The following is a 9576-nucleotide window of genomic DNA, read 5'->3' on the forward strand; positions in this document are numbered from 1 at the left end:
GCTCGGCCTTGTCCAACTGCGCCGGCGCAGCTCTCGGAGGGCGGGGCGCGGACGGCCACGCCCCTCCGCGCAGGCGCTCGCTCCCCTCGCGCTAGGCTTTACTGCGCACGCGCACGCATTCCTGCGCTGCCCACCCGGAGTGGCCAGGTGTTGGCACGGCTTTGTGACAGGGTCACTGCCTCGGACGTGACAGATCCTCGCTCCACACTCACCTGGTCACTGGGCTTAGTGTTGAGAAAAGCCTAGACAGGTCATTAAAGTTGATTGTAACTCAGTCTCCTGAGATTTGAATGAAGTGCCATGAACGAATGGGGACATTCCTGGAGGCAACGTGAAGGGAATCTGTCAGACCCCTATCAGCAAGTTTTAGCCACATTAGCTTCTGTAGGCGACTGTGCCCCTTCGGTGTTGGAAAATGATGCCTGGTTATTCTGGGTGCTAGTCCCCATTTTAATCATAGTGACCACTTACTATGAGGCAAAACAGCGTGTAAGCACTTCAGAAGCTAAGTTGACTCATCACGATTCCTTTACTGGGCTGTCACTCGCTACCCCCGGTGCACAACGAGGGTCAAGATCAGAGAGGTTACTTCCCAGGTCCGTAGGTCCTAGCACGGCTCTAAAGCCACGGGCTCTGCAATCGCTCTACACTCTCGTTAGATCTCTTAGCTTATTGCTCTAGTGCAGCAGGCCACAGGGGTCCTGAAATGGCAGGGGAAGCAGAACATGGCGGGGTAGGGGGGCGGTTAAGCCACTTGATTAGGTGATGTCTAATCATCCCGCCATCCTAATCTGCATAATTTTCTTTGTCCTTCATTAGCTCAACATTTAGTGAGTACTTGCATTATGTACTGAGGATTGGAGGATCGTGGCACTTTGTATCTGAGAACACAGTCCGAATAGGAACAGTCCCAAGCCCCAAGATGTGTGATAAAAACAATCGAAGGAACAAAGTAAATGGAAGTGAGGATCAGGGAGCAATTGTCGAGTCAGAAGTCTACCTAAGTAACAATGGAATTAGGCATTGACTAGGATTTGGTCAGGAATGTGAGATTATTTCAGAGAGAAGGAACAGAATACATGAACAAAGGCGAAGACAATGCAGAAATGGCTATAGACCACTGCTGCCCAAGCACATTATGCCTGGGGGCGGGGTTTGGGGGGAGGTGAAGAGGGAGGTAAGATCAGGAAGGTGGAGCCATGGGTCTAACTTCTTGCCAGAGAAGTTTAACAATACCGGTGATGGGAATCCATGGAATTTTTAAGCCAGAAATAACTTTGCTATTTACTGAAAATTTGCTCTATGTTAGATGCTGTAATGACCCTACATGTGCTTTAAAAAGGTACCTGGCAACAAGACAGAGGGGCTGGATCAGAAGACAGGAAGAGCAGAGGCAAGGGTACCAGAATATTACTCCTTGAGTCTGGGCAAGAGAAAAAGGCTGCACTATGTGGTAGCAGAGGGCATAAATTTAGAAAGATTTGGAACAATTAAAGATAAAATCGTGCAGAATCGGGAAACTAATCAAATGTCTGTATTGTGACAAAGGTGACACAAAATGAATGATAGCCTGGGTAACGAAGTGGCCGGCTGCCAGTTACAGAAGCTGGAAAAACAGGAGGAGTCACCAGGTTACGGGCACCTTTGTGTGTGCGCGGCACGCCCAGGTATGGAACACCGGGAAGAGGACAAAGACAGCAATGGTTTACACGTCCCCGGCAGAATACCCAGTTGTGGCTGTCACGCAGGAGCTCTCGAGAGTTTTGGTCTGAAGTTCGTCCTGGGGGGCCATCTTCTCCGACTCCCCGGGGTCTGCTGCTGACACACAGTGACACATTTTGTAGCTGTATCAGCAGCACGATCTTAATGCTAAAGACGCGTTGGTGAAAATAAATTCTTCTTTGACTCCCGCTTCCCTTTGCTCTGGGAATATCTGGATTTTTGCAGTTTTGCAGGACTTCTGCATAGCTGCTCCTATCACGTGCCATAAATGGAAAAGGGCTGGGGTGACTAGAACCCTAAAATTCAAGTGGGTACTAAATGAGCTCAGAGTCGCTTCTTCATTCCCTTATGGTTTTCAAGTTCACTGAGTGAGAGAAGTCAGTGGTGACGGCAGATTCAGATGGATGTTTTACCGAGAACCTCCAGTGGTGAAGTGGCTACCTCTTACCTGTATCTGACAGGAACACGGTAGAGACTCAGGACCTCACAGAGCCACTCTCTATGCCTGGTCCCCAAAATGTCTGCAGAGTAGGGCTGGTTCTCCACAAACTCTTTTACAGATACGTAAGAGATGATTTTTAATATTTTTGTAAAAAAATTACAAAGGAAATGAACTCTTTAGGCCAACTCAGCTCAGGGAGAGGAGAACATGGAACTCCAGAGCGAAGGGGCAGCGCACCCCGTTTCGGGTCACCATGGTCCCACACCCCCAAATACCCGTGAACTAAGACTTCTGCTCCACAACAGAGGGGAGCCTTGAATGGTAGCTCAGAAATGGTGATGCAGGGCCTGAAGAGTTCTGGTTAACAAGAGAATCTTGGTTGTCGCTGATTATTCTGTACTGGGGTATGATTCACTCTGAGGACACGTAAGGGAACCTCACAGTATGAAAAGAACCAAAAGTACCAAACACAGCAGTAAAAAGCACTCCCTTGCAGCAGCGTGCCCTAGGACGGGACGGTACCCAAGTGGCTGAATTTCCAGGCTGCTGCTCCCACATCGCACCCCCGAATAAATAAGGAAGAGTGTAGCAGTATCTGACTCAGCAGACAGTTGCTCACCCACTCAAGGCAGACCTTGGCACGGATAGGTGAGTCCTGGCACGGAGTGAGACAATCACAAAGTCGCAGGTACTTGGAGTCTGTCCCCAGGCACGCTGATCTCTCACATTTATTCCACCTCCAGCCATGCCGACACTGTTCATGCCGCTGCCCTCCGCGCACTTCCCCGTGCCCCGGGAAGGAACTGTAATTCAGGAGGCCCGTGGGAGATAAAAAGGTCCCTGAAATCATCACACACCCTTCTCTGTCCTCCCGGTTATTCTTCAGGGATGGTCTCAGTTCACTCGCACTCCATCAAATTCAGGTCACTGCACTTACCCGGAACCCAGCTCTGATACACCAACCCCGAGCCCACGGGGCGCTGGGGCTGTCCCCTGCCCCCAAGCTGTGATGAGCTCTTCCCTTTGTTTTCCTCCGGAATGGAAGTACACTGCCCCTAGCTACCTGTAGACTAGGAAAGAGATTTATTCCTGGAGAACGAAGCTTACTCAAGCTGGTACCTTGAAATTCTGACGCAGGCTGGACACCGCCCACATCTGGTGGTCACACTCACCTTAACCCCTGCGGCATACGAGGCGCATCACACAAACATGCACACGTGTCCTCCTAAGCGCACGGCAGGGTGGAAACAACAAGGAAGTGCCCCTAGACCAGGAGGAGAGGTGACCCGGCCTCTCACACCCATTCAGTGTGCATTCTCTTCCCTCGAGTGTCTGTACCCCCCCTCCCAGGGGACAACGCCAGCGCACAGAGCGTGTGTCACGTGAGCACCATCACCTTCGCACTGCTGCTTTCATCATCCTGTGCCCAGCGAGAAACAGACATTCCAGAGAGGATCCTTGATTCTCCCACAAACTGTCCCTTGGACTGGTCACTAGCTCTGGATGGTGCTCCAACCACAGTCACTTCTCTCGGAGCACACACACGCCAGCGTCACAGCGCTGGGTCCCCATGGATGTCACCACTTCCCAGCTGTCGATGATAGGGTCGTAGCACTCGATGCTGCTCAGCAGGGAGTTGCCGTCGTACCTGATGGGGAGGAAGCAGAAGGGGGTGAGTGCCTGTTCCTCTGCACACGCGCCCCGCGGTGCGGCTGCCCCCGGAGACATGTCCCTGACCCACACCGTGTCCAGCCACAACGTGGCATGCACCACACTGCCCCAGTGCACGACGGCTCCAGCCCAGCTTAAATTCTCACCCCGCAACTGCGTACAGCCTGCCCCGGAGCACCGTGGCCCCCACGTAACACCGCGGGGTGGTCATGCAGGTGACAGGTGTCCAGGAGTCGGTGCGGACGTTGTACGCCTCAACGGAAGACAGGTGGGCCGTGCCGTCGAATCCTCCCAGCACGTAAATACGGTCGTCCAGCAGGGCCACGCCGGCACCTGCGAAAAGGATGCAGCAGGTTAACACTACGAAACGGAGACTCTGATTTCTGGAAACAAACATGGTCGCCAGTGGCTAGTGAAACCCTTGGGCGGCTGAGGGACATGGACGAGAGCCAGACAGGGTCGGATGCCAGCACAGGAGAGCCATCTGCAGACCCTCGAGCTGGGAGCTGAAGAGTGGGGAAGTTGTTCGTCAGATGAATTCAGAGCACAGCTGCTCACTAGCAGGAAGAAGGGAGTGGAAAGAAGGAGCTGTGACGACGACTCTGGGGACCCCCACCCAGAGCGTGAAGCACAGGGCGGTCCCCGTTCCTGCAGCCCAGCCTGCTCCGCGCCAACAGCTCTCAGGGTCGGCAGCTGCCCAGCTGTCCTGTGCTGTACGTCAGTCCATCCAACACCCATCATCTAACACGCAGCAAATATTACAGAACACGGGGGTAGGAAAGGGACAGACGAAATGAACAAAACAAGGCTCCGCCCTCAGGTGTGTCATCTGAGGTGTGCTTGTCCTCACGATACTTAAAGAAAAGAGAGACAAAAACGGGAATGGAACCTGCCTCGGGTTTTTCCGAAGTCTACAGGGAGGTGGGAACATAGGACTGACTGAGCCCTGTCCCGGGACAGTACCACGCCACGCGTGTAAAGATGCAACAGCACTGCCGTCCCCTCCCTGAGACCTGACGGGTCTTACCGGAGCGCTTGGTGGCCATTGGCGTGACATTAGTCCAGTGTCCGGTATGGGGATCATATTTCTCAACTGAATTTAAGATATTCAAGCCATCATATCCTCCTAAAAGACAAAGCAGAGGCCAGTCCATAAACAATGACAAACCCCTGTGCCTGTTCCCAGCCCGCCTTCCTGAGTGCACCAGCCAGTTCTTCTAGTCTTAGTTCTCCCTCGAGAGTTCCAATGACCCAGAGAAACCTGACAGAACCCTATTTCCCGCTCCCACGGAAGAGAGAATCCCAGATTACGGAATGATGTCGGGACAGACCAGGCTCAGCTGAAGAAGTCCGGGACACAGTCTGGTAAAGAGGGACCCCAGAGGCTGCCACCCATCCAGTCCTCTCCCTCCCTGCTGCCCAGGCTAAACACCTAGACAGTAGATCACTCCGCTGGCCACCACCAGCCCGGCGCCCTCCCGGGCAGTCTGCATGTCTCCCAGCATGCTCCACTGGTCAATGTTGGGGTCATATCGCTCCATACTGGTGTGACGCCTGCTCCCGTCAAAGCCCCCGGAGACATAGATCATATCTGCTCAGGAGGAACAAGGCCCAGACTGTTAGAGGAAAAGCATCTGGTCCATCTTTTCTGCACAACCCCCACAAGTCTTTCTCACGTCAAGGAGCGAAAACCAAGTGTTTCTGACAGGCAATTAAGGTTTTACCGATGTGGAGCCAGCGCAGTCGAGACACCCAGAACAATGGGGTCGGATGGCACCCTCAGGAGAGCTCAGACTGGCTGCAGTTTGCGAAAGCATGAGTGCTGCCTCCCCACTCAGCACATGGCACCCCGATTCCCACATGCTGTCGGTGCTGAAACCCAGGGACACCGGGCTGCCATGTCCGACAGCCAAGAGGAGTGCCTGCCCTTACCGGAACCCTCCGCATTTCATGCTCCCGCCGGACGACAAGGAGGCGCGAGCCCGCCCGTCGTGGCAGCGTGGCCTACCTCCCAGGGTGGTGGCCCCGGCAAGGCCTCGCCGGACATTCATCGGGGCCACGGAGTACCAGACCCCGTCCTCGTCGGCTGTGTAGTCGAGACATTCCACAGAACTGAGGCGGGAGCGGCCATCATAGCCACCGATGACATAGATTCGGTCATGTAAGGAGACCGAGGCCACGTAGCGTCTCTTCCGAGTGATGCTCTGTGGATTTGCGAGACGAGGTGCAGAGCAGTTCAGCCATGCAAGCCGCAGGCCTCACCTCTGGCCAAGTCCGTTCTCACCCACCCACTCTTCAGGCACCGCTCCAAGCTCGAGTGGCCTCCAGCTGTCCGCCTACTGCACGAACACCTTGTGCTTGCTGTGACTCCCTTAAACATACAAGCTTTCTGCACACGGCCTCTTTGATTCCTTTCTATGCCATACAGCACTGGATTGATAGCCTTCCATAAAGATTGATATCCTTCCATAAAGTGGAAAACTTTTCCTGCACTGCTAACCAAAGACTCCGAAAATCAAGAGGACTGACTTCCATGTTTTCTCAGAATTATTACTGTTCATTCACCACTGAAACAGACACACAAAGGAAGAAAGATGCCAACTTCTGAGTTCAGCTGAACACATTTAACACTGAGTTCAGTCTAAAAGGGCATGACCAACGGAGCACGCTGGGAGTGACAGACAGCCCAGGGACATGCTGAACAGTGGTGACCAGCTGAGTTTAATCTGACACATGGCCACTACTGTTTGAAGTCTAATCTTCTAACCTAAGTAACTATTTATCAGCACCTACTGTGTGCATGGCACTGTAATAAAAAACATCATGAGGTTACTAGGCTTTTCCACTTTGGGGCTGGATTAGTTAAAATCCAGAGTCAGGGGCTGAGGACAGGGAAGCAGCTCTTTCCCCATGACTGGCTAACGCTACTTACTGGCAAAAAGCTCCACTCTTGAGTCTTGGGGTCGTATTTCTCTACCACGTCAATGGGAGACTGCTGGCTTCCGAAGCCCCCAACGACCAGAAGCACCTCATTGGCTCCTGAGGAAAAAGAGAGAAGACGATGGGTCGCTGGACCACCCCTGGCTGGGCAGCCACTAACAGCAGGAAGTGTGGTTAGCAGTTCTATGCTGTCTTGCTGTTCACGGCTCAGAGAAGCCTCTGAAACAGAGGCTCACCGTAAGGCTGCCTAATAGGAAATTATTCCTTCTTGAGGTTCTAGCTCTTGAATACCCAGATCTCTGAATTTACGTTTCTAGACAACATTGAAAGTGCAGAACGCAAACCTGAACACACCCCTACACCGTTTCAGCTTACCTAGATGACTCCGGTTGACACACGAGCCGAGGCTCCGCGTGCAGGTACAGGAGATACAGACTCAACGCAATGTCAAAAACAAAAAAATTATGGGAAAACTGGGGAAACGTGAACATGTACTTGATATCTGACAAAGAATTGGTTGTATGTTTTTTTGAAGAATGACAATGACATTTTGGGTACATTAAAAAAGGTTCCTTATCTTTTAGAGATACAGATGAAAGCATAATGTATACAGATGGAATTACATGCTGTCTGAGATTTGCTTCAAGGCAGACAGGCCATGAACTGACAATTGTTGAAAACAGGTGATCATCATATCGTTCTGCTTTTACATATATTTTAAATTTTTCTTAATAACCCACATACATAAACCATGGAGTTTAACGTCATGTAAGATGGCACCCATCTCGTGTGCTCGCCAAATAAACTAAGTAGACATTTCTCCAAGGTGGACCAGGAAAGAGGTCTCAGCAGTCAGCTCCTTTTAGAAAAACAAAGCATTTGAGCAAAGGGCCCTTTCATACGATGCTAATTTTATTTGTGCACAAAATTCCCTCAAGCTGGGAGAGGCCCGGCCTGAGTTGATTGCTTCTTCCCTGGCAGCCCTGTTTCCTGCCTGTTTGCCCCTTTCTTACCCACCTCTTCTCTCCCTCTGACTGGAACAGAGAAAGGAAGAGCAATCCTTCTATCTGAACACATTCGCCGTGCACGATGCTAATGGATGACAGCTGGATGGGTCAGAGAATGAAAGGACTCCACAAAACCAAAAGGCATTTCTCTGCTTTGCATATTTAACAATTTCCATGGATTTTCAGCTGTAATTTCTATTGCTTTATGTAGTTCCCAGAACGAAAAATAAACTAGAAATAAAAAAAAACCCTCTTTCTTGATAATACGATTTCACCTAGACAGCTTTTGAAGAATGGAGACACGGAAGCAGATAGGAAACATTCGGATTACGTTATGAAAACCCAGAGACCTGACGGCACTTCCTGCAGGCTGACCGCTCTCAGTAAACGTACTGGTACTGCGTCAACAGCAGAATTAGGACAGGGGACGTGATGAGAGAAACAGCTTACTTCTAACGCACTGACAAGGAGATGCTAAGTTAACAGACTAGTGGGAAGCAGCTTCAGAATTTCCTTTCCAGAACTTCTGAAACATAACCTCTAAGCAATGAGGACATGTCACATTCTAATGTCCCTAGGTCAGGACAGTAAGCAAGTTCTCTGAGCAAGCAGAAACTTTCTGCTGCCTGTTAAGAGAAACGCAGGAAATGCACTACCAAAGAATCTTCTGGCTTTGCTGGTTCACAAAAATTTTCATCAGCTTTAGTTCAACTGAACGAGCAATTCGTGAGTGCTATTGTGAACGGTATGGGATCCCTCCGACTCTGCAAGAGAGAAACGTGTCTTCTGTACTGGAGTAGCCTTCGCGATTCACTTTAAGGCCCTTGATACACAGTTGTCTCCCCTTCTCCGCGGGGCACATGTTCCAAGACCCCCTGTAGAGGCCTGGAACTGTGGAGAGTATCGATCCCTACGGACATCATCTCGTCCTACACAGATACACCGTCCCGCTTCAAAGCAGCACTTGACAGCTTCTCTTTGGCACATGTGCACTGCCAGCATCACAGCTCTTGTGCTCTGGGGCCATAATTAAGTAAAATAAGAGTGACTTGAACACAAGCACTGAGGTAACAGGCAGCTGATCTGATCACCAAGACAGCTGCTGAGGAACTAATGGGCAGGGGGTGATGACATGCTGGACAGGGGGATGGTTAATTCCCCTGGCTGGAAGAGGTAAGATTTCATCTCATTCATTTTCATCTCATTCCTTTTTATACTCACAATAACAAGCACTGTAAAACAGATTGTGTATTTCTGGAATTTTCCATTCAATATTCAACCGGACAGCGGTTGACCGCAGATAACTGAAACCATGAGTAAAGGGGGAATTATCGTATAGGAAAAAATGGTAATCCACAGTCGTTAAAGGACTTGTCTAAATTCAAATGGAGAGCAGGTGACAGCCCGGGGGAGAAATCTGAGAGTGAATGTCTTATCACTTCGTGCTGGGCTCCCCCTACTGCGTCACCGCTCACCTCGCCCAGGTACCCGAAGACCACTTTTTAAATAACGACGTAACCACACGCACAGGAAACAGCTCAGAAGCATCAGTAGTTAACATCCCCAGCAGCGCCACCTCGTTAAGGGTTAGTGTCTCCCCGTACGCCTAGCTCTGCTATACTCACGCAGACAGGTGTGCAGGAGTCCCCCGCCTCAGTGCACCCAGTCTGTCAGCCCTGCCGCTGGTCGTGCCGCCGCGACCACTCCCCACGCCTCGACGCCCCACGCGGCCGCGACGACGCCCCGACGCCCCACTCGGCCGCGACCACTCCCCACGCGCCCGCGACCACGCCC

The 9576-nt window shown here is 51.4% G+C and overlaps 1 protein-coding gene across 4 annotated transcripts in view; it reads right to left on the reverse strand.

The window, feature by feature from the left end:
• Nucleotides 1-1512: 1512 nt before the first annotated feature.
• Nucleotides 1513-9576, reverse strand: part of KLHL12 (kelch like family member 12) — a 24711-nt gene continuing 16647 nt past the window's right edge. For 3 of the 4 annotated variants that reach the window (XM_039883606.1, XM_039883605.1, XM_039883604.1), the window contains 6 exons: nucleotides 6768-6874; nucleotides 5844-6039; nucleotides 5268-5426; nucleotides 4863-4961; nucleotides 3982-4168; nucleotides 1513-3812 (listed from right to left, as the gene is read on the reverse strand). In XM_039883606.1, the coding sequence (XP_039739540.1) occupies nucleotides 3686-3812; nucleotides 3982-4168; nucleotides 4863-4961; nucleotides 5268-5426; nucleotides 5844-6039; nucleotides 6768-6874 (875 nt within the window). In that variant the 3' untranslated portion in view covers nucleotides 1513-3685. The remainder of the gene's footprint in view (nucleotides 3813-3981; nucleotides 4169-4862; nucleotides 4962-5267; nucleotides 5427-5843; nucleotides 6040-6767; nucleotides 6875-9576) is intronic. The other variant, XR_005657479.1, reaches the window with a different exon arrangement.

This window comes from Pteropus medius, unplaced genomic scaffold, assembly GCF_902729225.1.
Source record: "Pteropus medius unplaced genomic scaffold, Ma_sr-lr_union100, whole genome shotgun sequence".
NCBI classification, from domain to species: Eukaryota; Metazoa; Chordata; class Mammalia; order Chiroptera; family Pteropodidae; genus Pteropus; species Pteropus medius.